This window comes from Lagenorhynchus albirostris, chromosome 14, assembly GCF_949774975.1.
Source record: "Lagenorhynchus albirostris chromosome 14, mLagAlb1.1, whole genome shotgun sequence".
NCBI classification, from domain to species: domain Eukaryota; kingdom Metazoa; phylum Chordata; class Mammalia; order Artiodactyla; family Delphinidae; genus Lagenorhynchus; species Lagenorhynchus albirostris.
In genome coordinates, this window is record NC_083108.1 from 82386643 (window position 1) to 82411459 (window position 24817).

The 24817-nt window shown below is 51.3% G+C and overlaps 2 protein-coding genes across 3 annotated transcripts in view; one reads left to right on the forward strand and one right to left on the reverse strand.

Moving 5' to 3' along the window:
• The window catches only part of DNAH10 (dynein axonemal heavy chain 10), a 147208-nt gene extending 143289 nt beyond the window's left edge, over positions 1-3919 (forward strand). The window contains exons 77-79 of the mRNA XM_060121495.1: positions 1755-1935; positions 2871-3016; positions 3505-3919. Coding sequence (XP_059977478.1) covers positions 1755-1935; positions 2871-3016; positions 3505-3651 — 474 coding nt within the window. The 3' untranslated portion in view covers positions 3652-3919. The remainder of the gene's footprint in view (positions 1-1754; positions 1936-2870; positions 3017-3504) is intronic.
• A 788-nt stretch (positions 3920-4707) lies between these two features.
• CCDC92 (coiled-coil domain containing 92) overlaps positions 4708-24817 on the reverse strand; it is a 30096-nt gene continuing 9986 nt past the window's right edge. The window contains exons 2-4 of one of the 2 annotated variants that reach the window (XM_060121497.1): positions 8693-8839; positions 8078-8119; positions 4708-6120 (exon numbers count right to left, since the gene is read on the reverse strand). In XM_060121497.1, coding sequence (XP_059977480.1) covers positions 5342-6120; positions 8078-8119; positions 8693-8822 — 951 coding nt within the window. In that variant the 5' untranslated portion in view covers positions 8823-8839 and the 3' untranslated portion in view covers positions 4708-5341. Of the gene's footprint in view, positions 7400-8077; positions 8120-8692; positions 8840-24817 lie in introns of those variants that run through there. The other variant, XM_060121496.1, reaches the window with a different exon arrangement.

The window sequence follows — 24817 nt, forward strand, 5'->3', positions numbered from 1 at the left end:
CTCCCTTCCTTGGGGGCTTCCCTGGTGGCGCAGTGGTTAAGGATCTGCCTGCCAATGCGGGGGACACGGGTTCAAGCCCTGGTCGGGGAAGATCCCACATGCCGCGGAGCAGCTAAGTCCGTGCGCCACAACTACTGAGTCTGCTCTCTAGAGCCCTCGAGCCACAACTACTGAGCCCGCGTGCCGCAACAACCGAAGCCTGCACGCCTAGAGCCCGTGCTCCCCAACAAAGAGAAGCCACCGCAAGGAAGAGTAGCCCCTGCTCGCCGCAGATAGAGAAAGCTCATGCACAGCAACGAAGACCCAATCCAGCCAAAAATAAATAAATTAAATAAATATATTTTAAAAAGAAAGACTTTGAAGCATACTATGCCCAACTTGATTTATCCATCCAAGAGTCTGTCTTGGCAATTGTTCCATCTAAGTACATCTAGACGTCATTCCTTCTAGGCTACTCCGTCTCACAGATATCCTGTATCCTTTCCCCTGATGGATATTTAGGTGGTTACCATTGGTTTTTTGTTCTCTTTTTGGATTTTTTGTTTTGCTAGTACGAACAACATTCTGGTGCACATGCCTTTGGAGACTCATATGAGTATATTCCATGGGTACAATGGAAGAGTTGGATCCGAGTGTGTGCATTTTAAATTCTGACAGCTCTTGTCAGATGGTTTTCTAGAGAACTTGAAACCACAGCGTACGAGAACGATTATTTCCTCACCTCTCTGCAACATGGTGTGTTCTTAATACTTTGGATCTTTCTCTCCTTCGTAGGCAAAAAGTAACATCAACTATGTTGGTTGTGTATTTCTTTAATTATGGTGAGGCTGAGTGTATTTGACACGTTTATAGACATTTTGTGTTTTTCTGTGAACTGTCTTTGTATCTTGATTTCATTTTTATCAAGTTCTCCACCTTTTTTAAAAAAATTATTTATTTTTGGCTGCGTTGGGTCTTCGTTGCTGCGCGCGGGCTTAGTCTAGTTGCGGTGAGCGGGGGCTACTCTTCGTTGCGGTGCTCAGGCTTCTCCGGTGGCTTCTCTTGTCGCAGAGCCTGGGCTCTAGGCGCGTGGGCTTCAGTAGTTGTGGCTTAGTTGCTCCGCGGCATGTGGGATCTTCCCGTGGGATCAAACCCGTGTCCCCTGCATTGGCAGGCAGATTCTTAACCACTGCGCCACCAGGGAAGCCCCACAAGTTCTCCACCTTCTAAAATTGGTTTTTAAGAGCTCTTTGTACATCAAGGGAATTAAGTCTTTTGTCTGCTGGTGTTACAGATATTTCCCCAGCTTGCCTTAAGCTTTTTGATTCTGTGGTATTTTTTCCATAGGAAAGTTTTACATTTTAATGTAGTCAAAGAGATCAGTCTTGTCTTTTATGGCTTCTGGGTTTTGTATTCCCCACTCCAAGATTCTGAAAACATTCACTGGAGATTTGTACTTTTGTGGTTTATTTATTTAGTTTAGTTTAGTTTTTATTTTTTTGGCCGCGCTGCGCGGCATGCGGGATCCTAGTTCCCCGACCAGGGATCGAACCCGCGCCCCCTGCAGTGGAAGCGCTGAGTCTGCATGTGGTGTATTTTCTATATTTAAATCTTGGCTGCACCTGGAGTTTGGTGATCCCGCTTGTTTTTCCCAGTGGGCTGCCAGTTGTCCCAACACCATCTTCCTGCCCCTAACGTGAACTACATCTTTTGTCAGCTTTGCCCCTGGCATTGGATGGCGCCCCAGGCTCTCACCAGCTGCCTTCTCTCCCCAGGTCACCGAGAGTGAGCCCAGTGTGATGTGGCTCTCGGGGCTGCACATCCCAGAATCCTACCTCACGGCCCTGGTGCAGGCCACCTGCCGGAGGAACGGCTGGCCGCTGGACCGCTCCACCCTGTTCACGCAAGTGACCAAGTTCCAAGATGCAGACGAAGTGAATGAGCGGGCGGGACAAGGTACGGCCAGCTCCCTGCGGCTTCACGGCCTCTCATGTAGGGTCTCCCTCCCCAAGCTACCCTCAGAAGGGCTGAGCACAGTGTGGGCCCGGAAAGTCAGACTGCTGCAAATACTGGCCATGTTTGTGTGCTGTCCACGTGGGGCTTGACGTCTCTGAGGGTGAGTCCAGGTGTTTCTTTTCCAGTTTGTCCATTGAGACGTGGGCTGATGTCAGGGGAGAGCTGAGCCACACTCGCCCAGCTTGTCTGTGGGAAATGGGCTACTAGGTTAGAAAGAACTGGATCGCCAGGTGGCTTCCCTGGAACCCATGAGGGCCCGGGGGCATGGTAGCCAGAGAGCAGGATGGGCCAGGTGGGAACCGTTCAATTGTGCTATAACGTCAAGTCCCTTAGACACTGGTTACTGGCTGTGTGAACTGCGGCTGGAAACTGTGGTTTCCCGGGGGGTCGTGTCTTAGAGGACATCTCGCTGCAAGCACAAAAGCCCTCTTCAGCTAGCTTAGGGAGAGGGGGTTTATGGTGAACATGTGGAGCGCTCAGTCCTCTTTGTAGAAGGCTAGCGAGGTCTCCGAGGGACCGGCAGTGTTGGGGTGGCCCTGGCGCCAGCTGACGCTGGGGCCCGAGGCCAGTTAAGTCTGGGGGCCTTCGTGCCACACTGCTGGGGAGAGGCGGCCACCCCTCTTCCATGGCGCTGTGGCCATATGGAGGGTCACGGGGTCTCCAGGGTGTCCCATCTGGGCTCTACAAAGGGAAAGTGGGCGGGGTAGAAATGGTGGCCACCCCTTTTGGGAAAAGGCGGGGGGCTGTGTATGGGGAAGGAGAATCAGTTAGTTACCCTTTTGTTTGTCCATATGCGCATCTGCTAGAGCTGCCGAATGCTGGGCAGAATGACACTTGCCTCAGCCTAAGTGCGGCTCTCTTCCTGGTGCCTCTAGGATGCTTTGTCTCAGGACTCTATCTAGAAGGCGCTGACTGGGATGTAGAAAAAGGATGTCTTATCAAGAGCAAATCCAAGGTGCTGGCCGTCAACCTGCCGGTCGTGAAGATCATCCCCACTGAAGCCCATCGCCTCAAACTGCAGGTGAAAGGCCGACGCCTGCCCCGTTTCCCCTCTTCTCCTCTGACTGGAGTTAGACACCAGGTGGTTTCCAAGAGTCTTGCCTTTTAGCACAGGGGCTCTTAACCTTTCAGGGCTGGGGGAAGACTTTGAGCCACGTCCCGGGGGAACAATGCACGCGTGCGCGTGCGTGTGTGCAGAGCCTTGCGGGGGCGGCACGGGTTCAAGGTCGGAGGCTGTGGCCCAGACCAGCTTGAGGAGCGACTCCTCCCTTCTGGTGAAATTCTGCGCTCATTGCGTGGATCGGAAGGTAGCTACATCCGGTGTGGACGGCAGGCGCCCCTGCAGGACGGCCTGCTCTGCTGGCCGACCCCGCTTCTCATGGGTGTCAGCAGAGCCCGGCACCTCGTGGGGCCCCTCCGCATCCGTAGCGCTTAGACGAGCCTTCGCCCTCCCCGGGACCCGCGCGCCCCTCTGCCCGCGCCGGCACCTCACGCCCCTTTCCTGTGCAGAACACTTTCCGGACGCCCGTCTACACCACCTCCATGAGAAGGAACGCCATGGGGGTCGGCTTGGTTTTTGAAGCCGATCTCTTTACCACGAAGCACATTTCTCACTGGGTCCTGCAAGGGGTATGCCTCACCCTGAATTCTGATTAACCCTCTGGGTGAAGAAAACGGCACGAGATTCTAAGTCTGTGGCCGGCAACGGATGTGCTGGGAATTCGTGAAGACGCATCATCTGCTGTCCCTTCTTGGGGCCTCTCGAGGCAGGAGGGGGGTTGACACTGATTTTTTTCTTTCATTTGAAATCAGCCATTTATATATGTCTTTCCATATAAGTTAACCTGAATGGTTTTATTCTTTTTAACTTAAAAAAAAAGGATTCTGTGGTATTCAAAAAGTAAATTCAACAAGAGCATTTTAAGACGTGTCGAGTTTGCTTTTCCTTCTCAGGGGAACCACTTAAGCAAAACTGCCTGCATGTCGATGGCACAAGTGAGAATTCTAACGTAAATTGTCAAAGGTGGTTTTTTTGATGGTCCAGGTCTCTTTCAGCAGACGCCTCTCTGGAGCGAGGGCTGCGTGCTGGGGCGCGGGGTAGAAGGCCGAGGCTGCTGCGCGGAGGCAGCAGGGCCCCCGTCCCTGGGCTGATGAGGCCGGAGTCACCCACACCCTTCCAGAACTCTCCAGCCCGGCTCCCCGGGTGCTGGCCTGGCAGCGTGTGGGTGAGGGTGCTGAGCCTGGTGTTTTGATTCCTGCGTGAGGCTGTGAGGGGTTGGGTGCAGACGAAGAACCTGAAGGACCGGCGGCTACCCGGCGTCCCTTCCTCCTGCGCCCCTGGGGCTACTCCGGCCAGGCCCGGCCGGGGGCGAGGAGCGGCTTTACCCTGCGAGGGAGGAACGGGGCTGGGCTGAGCTGAGCACTAGCGGGACACGAGGGCGAGGCCAGTCACGGGGACAACTGGCTTTTGCTAGAACTTCCGAGGCGCAGAACGTTCTAAGGGATGGCTCAGGGCAGTGAGACACGGCAGGGGACTCATCTTTCCGGAAGTGAACCCCCAGCCCGGGACGCACCCCTGGGTGAGCCCACTGTCAGGGCAGCGGTTACTGGGGGCGAGGGGCAGAAGCGGGCGCTATTTCTTTCCCTCCCACTGTTCCCCCCCCCCAGGCCCACCCTCGGGTGGTTTAATAAAAGACACAGAACAGAAAGAAGGCAGGTTTAGAAAATAAAGTTTGTTGGGATCTTGAACATTTTGGATAAAACTAACAAAAAACAACACACATTCAGGTCGTGGTGATATGAGGAGTGACGTCATCTTATTTAGTTCCCGTTACTTAACATACATCTGCTCGGTTATCCGTGCCGCCCCCCGGGGGAGGGTGTGTCGGGAGGTTACGGGGGTCTCCTGGAGGGAGCAGGGCTGCTCCGGACAGGCCGCCCTGGAAACGGGAGGGATGAGGTCAAGGTCGTTATGTGTTGCTCCGACTTTATAATTAGGCGTGTGACTATCTGATGTCGTTAACGTCGAGCAGCGGCGCAGCCTGCGGCCCGTGCTTTGTCCGCGAGCGCGCTGAGATTCCGCGGAGCCGGGCTGGAAGCAAGCGAGTCGGCACACAGGTGTTTGGCCGCAGCGATTAGTAAGTACGGATTCCGTAGCAGGGACACGATCGTGTTTCGGTGTCGGTCAGAGGGCAGGGGGAGCAGGAGAATAATCTGTTGACAGGCGTGAAAACAATTCGGCATGCATGGGAATTGAAAAAGAAAAGAAACAGAGGAGGTGCGGCTGAGTTTTTCCTAGGAGTGATCACAGTGCCTCGAGAGCGCGGGGAAGGGTCGCGGGGGGCCTTCACACAGTTCTGTCCGTCCCTGAGTGCTTCCTCGCCACCTTGCCGCCTCCGTTCACCTGGTCCACCGCCAGCGTCTCCACCTCGGGCGGGGCCTGCGCCGGGGTCGCGTGGTGGATGCGGTGCGCCACGCCCACGTGCGCCCTGTGCGGCTTCTCGCGGGCGGGGCTGGGCTGCTCGCCGGCGCTGCGGTCCGAGGCGATGGGGGGGATGACGAGGGGCCGCTCCTTGACGAGGTGGACCTCGGCCGACTCCCTGGCCAGCAGGAACGGGGTGGGGTCGGGCATGGCGTCCACCGGCTCCCGCAGAAGCAGTTTCCGGCTCTCGGCCCCGAATCTGTAGACCTCCTCGAACTCCGGGTGCAGCGGGGCCGAGAGGCTCTTCTTCATGCGGCGCCGGGGCGTCTCGGGCAGCCTGTCCTTGGGCGGGGCCGGCTTGTAGCTGGCCAGCGCGGGGCTGCCGGCCGCGCTGCCGTCCGAGGTGCCGCCGGAGCTCAGGAGCTTCCTCTTGGTGGCGTGCAGCTGCGACGTCAGGTAGGCGATGGTGCCGGCGCGCTGCTCCAGCTCGCTGCTCAGCGCGCCCAGCTTGTGGCTCTTCACCTTCAGCTCCTCCAGGTACCGCCTCTCGCGCTCCTTGATGCTGTTCTCCAGCACGACGACCATCGCGCTCTTCTGCTCCAGCTCGGTCAGCAGCTCGTTGTTCTCGTCCTCCTTCAGCTTCAGCTGCGCCTCCAGGTCTTCACATCTTTTCTTGAGTTCGCTGCTTCTAGAAGAGCTGTCTCCTGGAAGGCCAAGCCGAGGGAGCGGAGTGAGAACCCGAGGGCAGGGCGGCCAGGCCCTGGGGGGCAGGGAGACCTTCTGTGCGGGGATCGGGGGTCTAGGCCGGCCCCCCCTCCCCACGGTGGCGGTTCCCCTGGCCAAGATGGGTGCGGTGCCCACAGGCCACACGGAGGGTAGGACCCCCATCGCTCGTGCCACCTCCGTGTCCTCTCCCCCCAGGAAAAGGTGGGAGATCAGGCGGTCTTTGAGGCCCCATCCAGCTCTCCAGCTTATTGCATAAAAGGATGTCTCCAAATTTCAAAAATGCTGACGTTAAAATGGGCAGTTTCAGAGTATTAGACCTCTCCAAAGGCTGAGGATTAAACTGTTAGCAGAGCCATCTGTATGCGCCATTCCAAGCACGGTTTGGAAAGGCAAATGTAGACTTCCTTTATGTCTAGAGCACCAAAGCTCTGAAATTGCGGAGGAGGCTGGATGCCAGGCTGCCACCTTTCCCCCGACACGGGTCCCCTCTCTGCACCTCTCAGAGCATGGCATCCTTGGGCCTGAGTTCAGGCCCCTCCTTGGTCCTTGGCCTGCCCCTAACACCACACAGGCCGCCCTTCGGCAAGACTCTCCCTGGCTGTGCTCGTGCTGTGCAGGGCGGCTGAACGGGGCGGGTGGTCCGTGAAGGTAGGAGGCCCTGGTGGTGAGGCCGGAACCAGTGTTTGTGGGTGCCTCTCAGATGAGGATGCGGGTTCAGGGATGTCAGAGAAGCTGCCGAACGGCTCCTCTGAGAGCCGCGTCTGCGTGTGCTTCCACCCCTGGGCGGGGCACAGGCCCACCTGAGAGGCTTGCGCTCTGCCCCCCACAGGAGATGCCCCACGCCAGCTGTTACCACGAGCCCCTGATGAGGGGCCGGGTTGGTGGGCGGGTGGCCTCGGGACTCAGGGCCGAGAACCACGTCTGGAGAGGATATAGGGCAAGAATGGTGTTTCTACAGATTAGCGTGGGCTCAGAGGGGACAGGAAGTAAGGACAGCCTGATTTCGGTGACATGGATGGCGGGGTGCGGGCTGGAGTCCCCGACTGGAGGTGGCCATCCTGCTCTCCTGAACCCCGTCCCCAGGCCCCTCATCCACCACACACAGGAAGAGGGGGTCCTGGCTCCCGGAAGGCACACTTAGGAGACGTGGCACGGGTGGCGCAGATGGAACGTCAGTGCTGGATGGTGCTCTTGGGCTCAGAGGAACGGTCATGAGGACCTAGACACGCTCGTGAATAGTTACTGCTCGTGTGAGGCCTGTTTAGGAAAAGTCATCTCGACTCAAATGCGGTTTCTACACTTTTAAAAGCCTCACCCTGGTCTGGGGAGCAGCTATTTGGGACAGGCCACAGGGGCCCGGCTTCTGTCTCCTCTGCTCCAGCTGCCATCAGGCTGATAGTTTTGGGGGTCCCTGAGGATTCTGGTTTGGGGGGAGCATTTCTGGGACTAGAGTCTAGAGAAAGACCTTCAGCGCTGCTCTGGGGGCCACCCACTAATGTGACCCCTCGCTCAACCAGTCTGTAGAGAGCACACACTTTGTGCCAGGTCCTGTGCTAAGCTTCACGGACACAGAGGAGGTGGGACCCCGCTCCATCTCCTCTTTCCTTCCGGTTTAAATCACATCTATTTCTTGATTACAGAAGGGACACATACTCACTGTAAAAATTCAGAAAACCCAGAAGAACACAGAACAGGCATTCCAAGTACGTGTGTCGATCAGAAGGAAATAAAAGCACTCACCCCTCCCACCCCACCGACACACCGAGGGGTCCAAACTGCCCTCCCACCTTTTCTCAGAGAGCCCTGGTCACACGTGCAACTCTTCACAGCAAGTGTGTTTTCTTCTACGTGTGTAATTAGTGAAAACAGATGGACCAACGTGTGCCTCAACAGGAAACAACAGGAAGCATCAGCTTTTGGGAAGGGAGTTCTTACCTGTCTGATCCGAACTTTTAAGTGTCAGCTCATACGTTAAATCTAAAAAGGAGATCATATATGTTAATTTTGTATGATTACAGTGTATTTCAAGACCTTCATCAACTCTGAAGACGCACGATCAGCCTGCGAGTCCTGCCCGAACAGGGCAGAGGTTGGCAGCATTAGAGGCAAGAGTGAGAACAGCAACTATCAGCGGCCGCTGTCCTTACTCGGGTTCAGGGGGGCCCTTCTTTTCCCTATGACACACTCCAGCACCCACAATTAGCAGGCAGCTTGCTCTGTGTAGTACACTTTGGTCCCTGGTTCCAAGACGCATGGTAGCTTCTAACCATTGCACCTGGATCCTTCAGGTCCTCAGTAAGCTGAGAACTGGCTTCACAGCTTTACGCTCGTGCGTGTGGCCTTGGCAGAGAGGATGAGGTGACGCATTCAAATGGACCCCAGCAATGACAGGGCTAACCAGAGAGAGAGAAGAAGAAGACCCCCTCCTCACTCACCCCGCACAGCTTTTGAGCCAGCCGGTGCGAGGTGACCTCGATGACAGGTCCTGCGTTGCTCTACAGCCCTGGCAGGCCTGGGGCTGCCCCCCGCCCTGGTCCCCGGAGCTCATACCTGTGCAGTGTTGCTGCAGCCGCCTGATCTCAGCGTGCAGCCCCTTGAGCGTGCTGGCGTGCTCCCGCTGAAGGAACAAGAGGTTCTTCTGCGCGCTGTGCAGCTGGTTCTCCAGGTTTGCGGTCGCCATGCTGGCATCCAGATGACCTGCAGGGGACACAGGGCCTGGTGGCTGTCCCCGACAACGAGGGTCTCGGGGTGGCGGGCTGGAAGAGGACGCCGTCTGCCCTCCTTGGCTCTGCGGGCTGGAGGGCGGTGTGAGGCCCCGCTCCAGATGCAGAGGGCTCCCTGATTCCAAATCCTAGGCTCTCCGTGGGCTACCCGACTTCAACAGACTGAGAGCAAAATCTCCCTTGACAGACTTCCCTGAGGAGGTGAAGCACTGCTGCCTCCGCTCAGGAGAACCGGGCGCGGGGAAGTGGAACCTAGAGCTGGCAGGCCAGGAGGACGACAAGCGTGGCGTTTCGGAGGGAAGCCCCGGGACCTCACAGAGTTGAGAGCCCCCCAAGTCCTTCTTTCCTCGGGAATTTCCTGAGAACCATTCTCACCGGGCCACGTGGTGGCTGCGGGCGTCTGGAGGCCGGACCCAGACCCTGCCATCTGCCACCCTCCGCCCCCCCGCCCCCGCCGCCGGCTTCCATCCTCCATCATCAGCCACTCGCTCAGGGCCTTCGCTGTAACTCGAGAAATGTGGCGAAGTCAGTCGGCCATTCTGTAAAAGCTAGCCCAGTAATTCAAGACGCCTTGCGCGGCACTGAAACAGGCTGAGGATGAAATGTGGATTATCTGCCTGTAAATTATTCCTGTGAATACAGAGCCTCGGGTGCCTTTGTCCTAATCTGCTGGGCCAACGAACGCCCCCAAAGGAAATACCACCCCTCAGAGGGCTTCCGGTGAGCGGGTGTGTGGCAGGGTGGCACGAGGGTCCGCTCTGGAGGTGGCAACACGCCGGGCAACACCAAGCACTGTCTGTTACCTGTAAGCCCCGCAGCTTACAGATATTTACACCCCAGCTCTGGAGCTAAGAACGGCGCGTACCTGGAACCCAGGACACGCGTTTTCATTCACACGAGGAGGCTGAAGGAGGAAAGGAAAGTGAGGGAGTGCAGAGGACAGAGAACGTGCCAGACAAGGCCTGGGCGAAGGGTGCACACGGACACGTCCTGGAAGGGACACGCCTGTCGGGGGAAGCTGGCGAGAGACAGCTGTGACTAAGAAGAAACAGCGCAGTTTTGGGTGGGAGTGTTCACTGCACCTATTACAGGAGGCGATCTGGCAGTGTATCTGGAGCCTTAGAATTTAGCTTCCGTCTGACTTAGCGGTTCCACTTCTAGGAGTCCCCCAGAGGGAAATGATGGCCTCCGTGTGAGAAGGTGTAGCTATAGGAGGACGGTCATTACAGTGCAGTTCACAGTCAGAAAAGACCAGAGACAACTCAAAATCCAGCAAGAGGGAACTGGTTGAGTAAATACAGGATCATTTCTATGCAAGGAAGATCAGATTTCCCCAGGCCTTGAGCTCTGCCTAAAGCTGGCTGCAGGCCATGCCAGCTGAGTTTCCATCCACCAGAGCCTTCCCCAGGGGAGCTGAGAGCAGCCTTTCCACAGCAGCGAGGAAGGCCTCCGCCCCCGAATCGTCTCCCTGCTGCAGCCACAAGCTCCTTGTATGGGGCTGCCGGGCCAGACACTAATCCTAACTGGAGCCCCACGGTGCCTGAGACCCCGCCCCTCTGTGGCCAGCACGTGGCCTTGGGAGGAGGACGCTGACCTAACAAGGGAGCCAGCCCGGGACAAGGCAAGTCCGGGGCGTGAGCTGTGAAGGGCTGCCCGAAAGCTGGACAGCCTCGACATCGAACGGAGGCAAATGCAGGACCGCTTCTGGAGCTTCCGGTAGAGACGCCCACGTTTACTTCTGCTCAGCAGACCTGAGTCGGTCACTCTGGCATCAATTCCGTTGTCTCACCGGGAACATCAACTCCCAGGCGCTACGATGGGCTTCGCACGTGGCAACGCCAGAGGAGATGCCTTGTTCTCCTCTTTAAAAGGATGGACCCAAATCTGCGCTCCTGGTGGCTGATGCAGCAGGCAGAGCCTGTGTTTTAGGGGTTTGCCATTGACGAGAAAGAACAATTTACATTTGATCCAGAACTCAGTGTGTCTGGAAGGATGAAGAACGAGCCGGGTGTACAGTTGCCCCCTCGCTGCCCAGCGGCCTGGAGGGTCCACCGCTGCGTCTTGGTGACCCCACTTGGAAAACAGTTCTCAAGTCCACTTGCTTTTCTCCGTCTCTACACCTAAGCCACACCACCCTCACCTGAATCACTGTGGAATCCTCCCTCTGTCCTCTCTCGCCGCCTCGATTCCGTCCCCACGTCGTAGCAGAGTGATTTTCACAGGATCTTCGGGGGCCCCCACGGCTCTGAGTGAGGCTGGTCCACATGGGCCCGGGCCTGGCCCTGTGCCCTCTGTGCTCAGCTGCTCGGTGAGCCTCCAGGGCCTTGGCTGGGCCTCGCCTCCGCACCCCGGGGCCTTGTCTTGGGCTCCTCTGCCCGGAGTGCCCCTCTCGGGTCCTCCCTCGGCCCCACCGTTCCCGTGAGCTGACGTCTGCGTGTCCTTTACTTCTCGGCCCAAGTTCACTTCCTCCCGGAAGCCCTGGCCCCCGGGCTGGGCGACGTCACGCACTCTAAGCCTTCACGGCCTGCCCACAACTAGTTAACGGTCTCGCACCTCCACGCGCAGACTGCAGGCTCGGTCCCCGCTGTACCCCGGGCCCTTGCACGGTGCCTGGCGCCCAGGAGGCCCACCGCCAGCACCTGCTAACCCAGTGGGCCCAGCGCCGGGTTGTCCAGCGTGGGTGCGGCACCAGGGGAGCTTGAGGCCCTCAGGGCTGAAGAGCCTTTGCTTCCACGAGCTTCTGGCTTAACTTACAGGCATGCCTTGCACAGAGAGAGCGCGATGTGCTAAAACTGCAAACCAGTTTCGTCCGGCACTGACGGCACAAAACGAGGCGTCGCCGAGACCAGAAATAAACATGTGTTCTGTGACCTACCGTGGGGGGCAGGGAGGGGAGGGGAAATGTGGCCTCAGCAGGCACCCCAGTCCCATCACAGTTTGGTATTACATTTTATTTGTAACAAATTTAATATGATTTAAATAAGTATTCACATTCTAACGGCCTTGGCGAGTCGGCGACTTGAATGGCACTAAATCTGTAATTCATTAATTCACCGTCATAACTACAGAAATACAAGCGTGCCCTTGAAGCTTCCCATTAGCCTGGGCAGGCAGTCTGGGGAAGAAGGAACATGAAGTGAATAGAGGAGCGCGATTATATAACATGCAAAGCCGGCAAGTGAGCTTTGACGGCTCCGTTTGGAGCCCTGACAACCAGAGGACAGGGGTTTTTCAGCCCCGTGATATTCCGTTTGGAGGTTGGTCTCTCTTCTTCCACACTCTATGCTGACTTAAAAGGCCCAGAGGAGGAGATGCCATCTGTGTGGGGCGTTCTCTGGTTGTTGGATATACATGCACGAGACAGGTTCACTTAGGTCCGAGGAAACAAGTCACACCTCCAGATGGGATCCAAATTACTACAGTATTTTCTCATCAGCTCAAAAGGGTACATAGTATCACTGACTTGCTGAGGACAGGGAGTTGCTGCTGCTTAAAAGAAGGTGATGGTTTAATGTCTTCTCATTAGTTACTGATGACGTGGAATCACTGCAACGACTTAGTCCTTCCCAGAAGCTGACGTGAATGAAGCTACAGAAGCATCCTTTTCAGGCCAAGCAGACACAGCTGAGAGATGCAGATAATATGGAGGAAGGGATGGAGTTGGTTCTGGGAGGCTTGATTCAGAATCTCTGGCTATGGGAGCCAGAGATGTGAAGGAGCATTGACGACCCCTTCCTGAAAGCGTCAGCGTGATGGATGAAGGTAAGGTGCCGGCGTCTGCTGCAGATGAATAATGCTTCCTGCTTGAGTAAGAGGCACTCAGGCCCTCTCAGCCATGTGTCAGCCAGTAGTGCAGCGTGGCTGACAAAACACTGCACTTTCCCTGTCAAAAGGGCATACACTACATGTCGTGGGCGCTTTGTACTGCAGCTCCTTGTCTCGAGGCAAATCCCATTTCGTGTCTCAGTGTCACCGGGAGCCACCGGCAATTTTACAGTTATTTGCTCGGTCAGAGGCAGCGTGGTCTGGACACGGGCCCTCTTCTCTCCCCAGAGATGCAGCCCTCACTGCAGAGGATGGCGTTCCAGCCACGGTGGCAGCCAGAGAGCAAGCCCCACTCTGCCCGCTTCCTCCCGTGGAACCCTGGCAGAAGCAAAGGGCGTGGGCATCTCAAAGCAAGACCACCCATGGGGCAGGTTACCTTGATCGTGACTCGGAGGTTAGGCCACATCCATGATTTTTCCCGTGGCAAATTCACTAGACATTAAATTTCTGTGAATTTACTGTTCCCTCTATATGGTCAGAAAGTTAACACTTGAAAAGGGCCAAGTTCTATAGAGGTTGGCACCTGGCGGAGACAGCTTCCCGGAGCGGGCAGGGATACTAACATCACCTCGTGGTGACAACATGCTTTTAATGACGGTTCTCAGAGAGACGTGAGGACCCCGACCTCACTGGGTCTGCTCTGTATCCGCATGAGGACAAACTGCCTGTCAGTAGCTCACGTCCAGTTCTCAACCCAATTCAAAGTAATGTCCTTTCCTCCCTTTGGGGGCATTAATGTATAAATGATGACATCGTGATCTTATTTATGGACCATCTCCACTTGCACAAGCACAAAGTGCTTCCCCATCACTTACGTCGTTTGTTCTCACAAACACCCAAGGAAAAACAGGAACGTCCTGCCCACAAGTGAAAACATAAATCAAGAAATGCTGCATCTGAACCTTGAGGCTGCTCCTAGCCCTCAGATCCTGTGGGCGAGAATCTGGAGGGCGGGGGTGGCCTTCACCTTCAGGCAGAAATTCAGATGCTTTCCACAAAGCATACACGTGATCTCCAGTGCTCTGAAGCTGAGGGGGAAATGTGCGCAGTCCACTGCAGCAGCCTCTCGGCGGGAAGGTCTGCCGCGTTCCCCCAGCGCAGCGCGGGGCGAGCCCGGAGCCGCACTGCTCAAGGAGGTGGGACCCACCCTCCCTATGCTCCAGGTGGGACAGTCAGCAACCAGGAAGGCCCTGCCGACCACCCGGTACGGCAGAAAGACTCACCAACAAGTCTTGCTTTTTTTTTTTTTTGGCCACGCCGTGCGCATGCGGGATCTTAGTTCCCGCTGCCTCGTCCCTCCGATGCTCTTGGCCCACCCTGCCTGCTCAGCTGCCCACCCCTGCCCCGGCCTCGCCCCATACCACCTACACTGCTGCCCTCTCACCCCTGGCATCTGCCGCAGCCCCAGCACGGGGCCTCTGCACACTGGTTCCCGCAATCCGCACTGCTCTTGGCAAACCACCTCCCCCCCCCCCCCCCGCCTAATCAGCCCCCATTCTTCCTTCGTGTCTGAACTCCCAAATTACGTACGGGCTTCAGTTACTTTTATACGGCTCCCCGATCGTACCGACTGGAGATCTCAACAAGAATTACGCGGCATTAATCAAAAAGCACTGCAGCAGCACTGATTTGAACATGACCTCATCCTGTAATTTCTTCATACGCCAGAAACAATGTTTCAAAGTATCCCTGGACCACATTTCTTAGGCTAAAAGAAATGGAATATCTTTGATAGGAAAAGGTCTCACCATTTAAAAATGGGACACTTCTTTGTTCCTGGGCAATCAAAAGTAGACTTATCTATTCTCTCAACACAAAGCTTGTGGAAATAGGGTAATAATTTTAGAATCTGAAAAAAAAAATAGTACACCCAGTACTCACGTGGTGCTGTGAATTAGTTATAACAAGCTATTTTAGATCCTAGTCATGAATAAGTTATAACCCATTCACATCTGGTTCTCATGCCGTGAACCGTCAGAATGACTGGCGTCCCACTGCCTCTGCGCGTGCTCGGCAGGGCCTGGGACCCGGCGAGCGTCTTGTGCGCAAGGACCTCTGTGGCTGTTTTGTGGGAACTGTCTGTGGCTCTGGTGTCCTCTGGCTGAAGCACTGTCACGGAGTAAATGAAGGTTGGCCAGAGGACAAAGGCAAGTGTAGTGATTAAATGTAAGAGGAGAAGAGATGGTTCCCAGCAGGGAGGTGATGTCCTGAGTGGATTCGTGGACTCAGGAAATGTTGAGGGTGGCAGAGACCTTCAAAATCAACTATTCCAACACCTCTTTATTTCAAGATCAAGACCCTGTGGCCCAAAGAAGATTTGCTTAGCACAACGGGATTAAAAAAAGAGCAGAATGGCCAAAGTCTTGAGGTGCTAGAGTGTTTGGGGTTAAATCTGAACCCTATCTTGTCACCTAAACCATCGTAATATCTAACTTAAAGGGTTAAGTGCTAAATGCAAACACTTATGGTGTCTGGCATGTAGTAAGTGCTCAATAATTGTTACCTATATTATTTTATGTAAATATTGATCAATATATAAATATTGTTTACTTATTCCCACACTAGGGTATTTCCTGAACATCACCTAAGTGTGGAAATGAGCTAGCAAAGGATTCCAGTTACTTCCAAAGAGGGCAACATAAAAGCAAACACAAGCATTTTCTGCTGGCCTTTTCCATTTTTACTGGAGAGGAGCCATTCAGGGAAGCGAATAAAGAGAGTCAGGCAGAATCAGGCACCCTAAGGGACAGTAAAACCTACTTCCTACGTTGAATCAATCTATAGTACTCTACAAGAAGCTAAAAAAAGGTGGATGGCTAATTAGGCCATCAACTCTCAATCTAAAATACCTGCTTGTAGGAAAGGAAACTTACCATCTCTGAAAAATGAAGCCTGATGTTATTCTGAATTCACAACAATCCTGGACAAAGAAACTGTTTTAAGTTGCACGACCCTGTTATTTCTACTTGCACGTGTATTTAAGAAGTTCAGCTGATAAGTTATTTGAGAATCCCAAAGAGTTAGGACACTAAGAAAAAGGACAGCATTTCAAGGAAGCGTAAGCACTCAACAATCACTCCAAAAACATTCTGGTAAAAAGAATGAACACCATTAAAAAGTGGAAGTAAAAAAACGTTGAAAGCAAAAGATGCAATTATTTTTTTGAAGTGACAAAAAATCTTGTTTATTAATCATTCTTAAGCAATTGGGATATTTTTAAAACTAATACAATAGGCGGGTCAAGAGCTTAGCACAGGAGTCAGAATCCTGGGCTCCAGTTCGGACTCAGCCACGTTCGAGCTGCAGCCTCTCTGTGCCCTCACCTTCTTCTCCCATAACATGAGGAACAATAACAGTACCTACAAGACATAGTGACTGGGGGGATAAAATGAGCTATCTTAGATAAAACACTTAGCATGTGTCTGGTCTACTGTGATAAAGTGGTAACTGAACTAAATTTGCACTCATCCAAATGTGGAAACTTCGGATGGAGATGCTTTTTGGGGTCCTGTTCTCTGTCTGGGTGGGCAGTGCACATCACCTTTTAATGGTTGGTCTCTAGAAGCTAAAAGAGGAGAACGCCAGTAGAAACCAAAAGAAGAAAAGCATCTTTTGCAAGATAACCACCTCACAGAGTAATCTGAATGTCTGCCAGTGAGGAGTTAGCGTGGCACATCTGAACTATGACATCATTAAAAATGATAATGTGGATCTATATTTATTGACAAGGAAATACATCTATACTAGGTTAAGTCAAAAGAGTATATTAAAAGCTGTATATATCGTATTTTTGTAGATACAAGTAGAGAAAAAAATTCTAGAAGTATACACAATGAAACATTAAAAGCATTTATCTCTAGATGGTGGATTGTGGGTGATTTTTACTTTAAAAAAAATTCTATTTTGGTACTACCTAAAGCTTCTTTAATGATGAAAATATATTACTTTATAGCCAGAAAAAACTATAAAGCAGTTTCTCTTACAAAACATAACCACTAACTATCCACTAGCAAAGTGGTATCGTATGTTTTAATGATGTTGTTCCAGGGTAGTCTTGGGATGCTTTACCAGAACCAAGGAGAATTAACGGGAAGGCAATTTTTATAAAAGCAACAATTTAGTGTCTCCGAGATATGCAGAAAATGATCATGATGAGCCCTCGAGCGCCTCCCCACCCCCACGCATTGTACATTCCTGTAATTCTGACATTATCTGTCATAAAATACAAGACTCATCACAATTCTTTAGACACTGACAGCCATTTCCTTCTGAAAGAATGTACAGCCTGACATTAAAGTTGTAATAGATGTGATTAGAGGCATCAGCAATTAGACAGGGAGACGCGATATGTGGTCGTTCGGGAAGGCTGCAGTCGCTGGAGGCGTACGTGATGGGTTTATGAACCGTATTTCTCTGCAGTCTGATTATCTCATACTTTAAGAGTTTCTATTTGACTTCTATTTAAAAACCACATCACGTGTCTGTACGCTGGTAGGGGCTCGGTCCCTCTGTGTGTAAACGTCTCAGGAAGAAAGCAAGTCTGTGTTTCAGGTTGTCTAAAAGTGCCTCTGAGTGGGCCGTGGCCAGGTAGAGAAACACATGCACTCCCACAGTCTGAAATCACACAGTACCTTCTGGGAGTGCCCAGGGTCTCCCAGAAAACTGGGCGACTTCATGGCCAGAATGCTCATGCCCTGTGGCAGACCCCACCCCAGGAGGCAGGCGCACCAGCACCCCATCTCCTGGCTGTGAGGGGCTGCCATCCCGGGCATCACGTCAGCACACAGTCGGCTCAGCACTTCCTGTTTCAGGGAAGTTGCTTCTAGGGCAGGGGGTGGCCAGGTGGCCGGCGGGTCTGTGGTGACGCCACTTGGCCCTTCCTGCTCTCCCTGCATCCCCCTCCTGCCCTTCCTGGGCAGCCTCCAGCTGACTGCCCTGCCCCCTGCCCCCCGCCCCCGGCCCGGGATCACCCAAATCGCCTCATTTCAGAAGCGAGGGCAGGAAACATTTGCAACTAAAGAGAGATGCCATTTGTGAGCTCCTGACAACCTTGTCCTTTACCAAGATGATCCTGAGCCAATCATTTAGGGACATATAAAATCTCAAGCCTTCCCACACAAATAGCTCTACCGGGTGATATCTGCCTTTAAATGGAAAGGAAAATTAGCAGGTCATATCTGATTAGTGTTTCCATTTCTACATCTGACTGTGATTACTGCAGATTTTAATTGTCTGCTGGTTGATGACGAAAAGGTATGGTGACCCAAATGCCAAACTGTCCTCTTACACTGACGAAACAGGAGGTACTTCTCAAGTCTTAGCGCCTGACAATCACCACCCTAAACTGTATTTCCGAGGCTGAGATGTGTGCGCTTGCTTTAAAGATCTCTCTCTCTATGGTTTGCCAAACGGATGAACCATTTCAATTGATTTAACTAATAGGGCTTCTTTTATCCATTTTGTGCGCCTGACTAATTAGGCCCCCAAAAAGAAGGAAAGGTATTATTATTATTATTATTGGCCGCACCGTGCAGCATGCTGGATCTTAGTTCCCCAACCAGGGCCAGGGATCGAACCCGTGTCCCCTGCATTGGGAGCATGGAGTCTTAAATCACTGCCAGAGAAGTCCCCCGAAAGGAAGGTATTATTAACCAAAGCTCTATACACTTTAATTTAGCCATACTTTTCCTTTATTACTTATACTAAAGTAAACTAGTCGGTTGTTTCATTAGTGCTAATAGAACATATTTAGCTAAACTCTCGCTAAGCATCTAAGATGATCACTGATAGAGAAAAGAGACTTTATCCTCGTGCTATTCTAGAAAGGACTCTGCCCGGTTCCAGCCATGTCATCTTGGACAGCATTACAATTTGGCTAGGCAACCAAGCAAAAACAAGACACCTCCCGACGTGCCCTTCTACAAAATGGCCCACACGAGTTATTTCAGACAAGTTGAAAGAAGAAGGATAATAGAGAGCTTTGAAATCATTAAAACAGTCCAACAGTAGTCAATTCAGCGACTAAAGGAACCAGGGCCAAGCATTCAGTTTTAGTAATTACATACCCTCTGGTGATCAGTGATAAAATATTTTTACGGGACTTCTTTCCCTATGGAATAACAGCTGGAGTACAAATATTTTTAAAAGAAGACAAACCTATTCTTTTAAAAAGGCATTTACCTGGATCTTCGCTTCCTAGAACGTTTCTGATGGCTCCAGCATGTCCACCTAAGGACGCCTGACCTCTCGACTGCCCATCTACTGCTCTGACAGTCCCAACATACATTATCCACATCTTTAAAAGTTTCCTTTCTGTGAGCCTCCTGTGCCGTGTAGAATAAATGAGGCACGTTTACTGATGACATTTAGGGTGACTCCCATAAAGTTCTCTCTACTCACAATGATTCTTTTATTGTGTCAGGGGTTGGGAGAATTCCCAGAATCCTATACTCCACTTCTTTAGTAAGTCACGCATTGAGTTCCAGGGGAGGAGAAAACCTCCCCACAGAATACTGCTCTATTAACAGGGTCTGGCATTTAAAACAAACAATACTGAGATCCAGATGAAGCTGCCAAGAGTGAGAATGAGGCAAGGCATGCAGGTGCTGTGCAGGTAAGTTAGGGTTTGTCTTTGCAGCCAAGTTTGGATCATATTAGACAAACGAGCCATTAGTACATTAGCCAGTAGAAATAACTAAAAACAAATAAAGGTAAAATAAGAGGGAGGGCAATTGTCTTTCACAGATTACCTGTCACCTGTGGGAGGACAGCAGAAGAAATTGGGGAAAGAAAACCATCACGGCATTTTATATTCATTTGGAATTTTCAAAGAAGGGGATGCAATGCAGTATTTTCTCACTCTTCCTGTCCTTGACACTATTTTTCTTTTGCACTTTTGTCGCGTTTTCCATTTGTACGACAGCCTTTGTTTTGTTTTCCTCTCGTATTTGACCTCATACTCCCACAATGGGATTAATTATAATCATGAAACTCTTTCGGGGCCCACTTTAATTTAGATACTTTTAATAATAAGCATACGATGCATCCGTATTTTTGGAACTTGGCAATTTTGGTTTAGAGTGCCCAGATTTTCCATTTGAAGTCCAAAATCCTGAGGCTGGGTGTTTCAGCTTCTTCTGGTTGATCCAATGCTGGTGGTGTCTATCAGGCAGTTGGGAGCCAGTGGAATTTGTTTTTCCTCCCATTTTTCATAATGGGCAGGATGGTCACCTCAGATCACATGGTTTCTTGCTGGTTGTGTGGGAGGGTGTGAAGCAGCTTCCATCTCAGCGAAACATCTGCGCCAAGATCCTTTTCTGCTGGCTTTACCCTGCTTTTCTAGGGTGTGACCACCGCAGTTTAAAGTGAGCTTGCTAATGGAGATGGTGTTGGTGATAGATAGACCTGTTCCGTCTCCCCCACTCTACCCTGACACAGCCTCTGCGTTGGTCTAAGGCACTTAGACCATACTCAAAGGCATTTTTTTTTATTGTGAAAAGCTGAAAATCATTCACAAAAATCTACATTACGGCTATTATTTACCAAGTGTCTGTGCCAGGCTCATAGGTAACCACCTAATTCTTGAAACAATCACACAAGAGAGGTACGATACCCATTTTTTAAAAACATCTTTATTGGAGTATAATTGCTTTACAATGGTGTGTTAATTTCTGCTGTATAACAAAGTGAATCCGCTATATGTATACGGTACCCATTTTTTGCGGAACTAAGGCTCAGAGGAGTAAGACCTTTGCCTAAGTGTACATGAGGCCCATGAGCCACATGCAAACTGTTTCCAAAGGCTGGCACCTCCTCTGCCTCCAGGCGTGTGGAGTTTGGAACCAGAAGGTCTCATGACAGCTCTGGGAGAAGGTGTCAGTTCTGGGTGCTCTCTGTACCCTGTGGAACGTTCCGTCCCGGGGTGGCCGCTACAGAATGCAGCAGTAGTGACGATGCTGACGGTGACAAGGGTTGCCACGTACCTAGCGTACCGTGTGCTCGGTACTGTGCTGAGTGCTCTCCGTGCCTTCTCATCAAATCCAGCAGCTCTGAGACAGGTACTTGCTATCTTCCCAACCTTATGTACTGAGGCATAGAGAGCTCAGAGCCTTACGGAGATCACACACAAACTGGGTATCCTCCTGGTGCTTTGTAGCTCCCTCTTCCCATTTCTTTTTAAGGAGGGAGAAATTGTGCTAACGTAGGTCTACACTTTTATTAGGAAAGATCTAACCCTTGGCTCAGAATTTCTCTTAGCTGAATCTTAAAGCATCCAGTGACAAGACTTTACCAAGGCGTAACTGTCTCCATCGGCTGCAGTCCAGCTGGAAGTAAACTGCAGAGATGAGCTGTACTCAAGGATGAGCCAGAGCGACACAGCAGGTAGGGATGAACCCCCGGGCTCTGGATCCGGAGCCAGCGTGCTGCAGTTTGATTCCTAGCCCTGCCACTTATTAACGATGCACCTTTGGGCGAGTTATGTATAACTGCCCAAATGGGAAAACTGCCAAATGGGAAAATAGTACCTACTTTATTGGGGTTGTTGTGAAGATTAAATGACTTGACCTAAAGAGGTGCTATCCGGGACTTCCCTGGCGGTCCAGTGGTTAAGACTCCGTGCTTACAATGCAGGGGATACGGGTCTGATCCCTGGTCACGGAACTAAGATCCCACATCCCACGTGGCAAAAAAATAAAAATAAAAAATAAGGAGGCGCTATCCAATAGAACTTCCTGCAGTGGTGGAAATATTCTCTTCTCTGCTGTCCAGTGAAGCTCATAACACACTGAGCCCCTGATATGTAGCTGGTGTGTATTATTTACTTTGATTTGACTTAATTCAAATTTAAGTTGTCCCACGTGGCTGGGGGCGACCATATTGGGCGGCGCAGATTTAAAGTGTTTACAGCTGTGCCTAGAACCACGTACTGGCTGCTGTCGGTGCTCCGACACGGAGAGCCATCCCCAAGCGCTCCCTGGCTCGCAGCTACTCCACTGTGGAGCCCGCCGTGGTTGCTCTCTGCACTGCAAGAACACTTCAACTGGACTTTATTCTAACTGTCATTATCACCATCCCATCCCATCTTGCGTCTTTATAGCATTTATCACTACCTAAAATGAGGTCATTGGTTGCTCTTTCTTACAGGACTAGAATGTAAGCTCCATGAGAAGAAGGGCTTTCTGTCTGTTCCCTGCTATCATGCCAGCGCCCAGGGAAGGCCTCCCTCTAGTAATCTGAGGTGGCCCTTTAAGAAAGCGTTCTCTCTAGTTGAGAATTAGTGGTAATCTCACCCAGTCTCTGGTCTGACACCCCCTGCAATTAGGTAGTGCCTTTTGTATTAGTGACATGAGAGGACTTGGAAATACTTCTCTGACTGGCATGGGAATAAGGCAGAGGAGGAAGGAGAGCTAGTTCATGCATGCCTTTGGGAAGCTCGCAAATAAAAAGGCCAGAAAACTATCAAGCCGTGTAAAAATGAGATACAGTTTCATTTCAGTGGGAGGGAAAGTGTGCGCCTGTTCAGGACGTTCTGCAGAGCCTGTGACACACGGGATCTCACTGGGTGCAGCTTACACACCTGGACAGTTATTCCTGTTAGGGGCTGACTGTGTGGGTTCCTGGCGCTCACATGGGCACAGCACCAAACCCGAGAGGTGGCTCTGCCAGCGTGAACTGGGCTGGCTTTGCGCTTTCTCAATTTTCGGTGGTGGCAGAAACTCAGAAATTCAGGAAATGCGCATGCCGAGCTCTGACGATGCTTTTCCTGGTCAGGGACAGAGAGAGAAAAAAGAGGACAATGCAGCGACTTTTCCATAAAGCTAACTTTATTCAGTTCAAAGGACAAGTTTTTATTTTCATTTTAGAACCTCCCAATTAAAAAACGCACCGTTCCATGAATTCTACAAGCCTAGAAACCACTCGAGTCGCCAAGAGGTTATGGTGATGGCCAGGAGCTTAACATCATCATTGATTTTGTTTTTTAATTTATCTTTTGGAGTTTACGAGGCGCATTGCAACAGGCCTAACCACCAAGCTTCCTTTTACGTATGCACCTCGAGGTTAAAGGTCAAGCCAGCATATGGTCTAAAGTGCTAGCTGTGTACTCAGTCCTGTGCCTATAGCTTATTGGGCATATAAGACTCAGCCACCAAAGTACAAAGAAAACAAAGTATAATTAAATCCTCCCGAGGATGCTCAGTAAGGAGCTAGGGGAAGGGTAACCCGTCACAGCACCTGAAGCTCCTTCTCAATTACCTGCCTGCCTCTCATATGAGACTTTGTGAATCCCCGGCATGTGAGGACCATGCCCCAGTCATTTTAGCGTTCCTGGTACCTTACACATTGCTGGGCACATGGAGGTGCCTAAGGAATGTCGAGTGGCTAAGGACTGCAGTGACCAAGATGGTCTGAAGAGGCTGGGACTGGAGCTGGTCCTTAAGGATGGGCAGGGTTTACACAGGAGGAGGTAAGTGAGAATGAAGTTTTGGAAGTCACAGTGAGACCATTACACTGTCTGACATGGAAAGAACATTCTGGGGAGTGGTGGAAAATAAAATCAGATAGAAAAGCGAGGACTGGATTTGAGTTGCTTATTAAAAGCCGCTCAGAATAGTTGAGATGGAAGAGAGAGGAAATGGGAAAAGTTGAGCTTACCCATTACAACCAAAGCTCTACCAGAGGGAATTGAGTCTGGTGGGGATGATGCAGGGTGAAGGGAAGGGAAGGGAAGGGAAGGGAAGGGAAGGGAAGGGAAGGGAAGGGAAGGGAAGTGCAGCAGCAACACAGCCTGAAGCTCCAGGAAATCAGCATAAACATAGTAAACAACAGAACTGCCTTGTACTGAGGGCTCACATATCCGGGAGCACCAAGCTACACATGGTAGAAGCACTCTGACGACTAGACGTCCTCCTCCTATCTCACACATTAGCAAACAAGCTGAAAGGGTTAAAGGACTTCCTTTAAGTCACAGCTAGCAAGTGGCTGGGTGGGGCTTCATCCCAAACCAGGCTGACTCCAGGGCCACGCCCTTACCCATGAACACCACTGTTCTCCCCAGGTGGAGATGAAAGGCATGCATGCCTTACAGAGCCAGAACATCCTTTGCCCCGTATTCTACTTGTTAAAACATCCTTTGCCCCACATTCTGCTTGTTAAAACTCCTCTTCCGCTCTTTTCTGCTCCTTCCCCCATATTTTAAGTTTTAAGCTTCTCCAGTCTACTCTTTTTCGCTCAGTGCTAACCGGGGGAATTCCAGTGCTTATTCTTGATGCTTGTGAAGAAAACATCTCAGAATAAGAGAGAATGTTTCTTCGCTCCTAAAGCTGCAGAGAAGCAGACACTATTCTGGGTTAAGAAGCTATAGTTCTGGTAAAGAACCATAAGCGTACTCTGCTATTCAGTGTGGAAATGTGTGTAAAGTTATATACTTCTGTTTTATTATCAAACAAGTATTTTAAGACATTTCGACTTCAGAGATTATTTCTGACTCATTTAAAATGTAACTCAATTTCTAAAAGTTTGCTTTTCTAATTGGTTGCCTTACTTGATAATTTATCATCGTAGTAATGTAATTTAAAGAGATATCTCTGTTTTGAAGATACAGAATTTTTTAATTTTTTAAAAAATAATCTTTTATTATTAAAACAGCTTTAATCCCCCCTTTTTTCTTGTATCTTTATTGGAGTATAATTGCTTTACAGTGTTGTGTTAGTTTCCGCTGTATAACAAAGTGAATCAGCGATACGAACACATACATCCCCATATCCCCTCCTGCTTGAGCCTCCCTGCTCTAGAAATTTTAGGGCTTCCTGGTTAGTTAGAGGAGGGGCTTTTGCTCTTCCTACAGAAGGCTGAATTAAGTGCAGACACTAACACACATTCTTTATTCAGATGGAGTTTGAGTCTGCCCATTCAGATCAACAACTGGTGTGACAACCCGGATGGCTACCAGCATGGGGAGGAGAGAAAGAGGAGGACAGGGGCTCCTTGCTGAGATAAATATAATCCAGCAAAGAGGGGCGAAGGTAACGCCCATCGGGTCTTGCTGAGGAGCTGGCCTGCTTCCGCAATCTGACTGACCTGCTTGGAATACCCTCCACGGAGGATTTTCGTTTTCCTCAGAGAATCT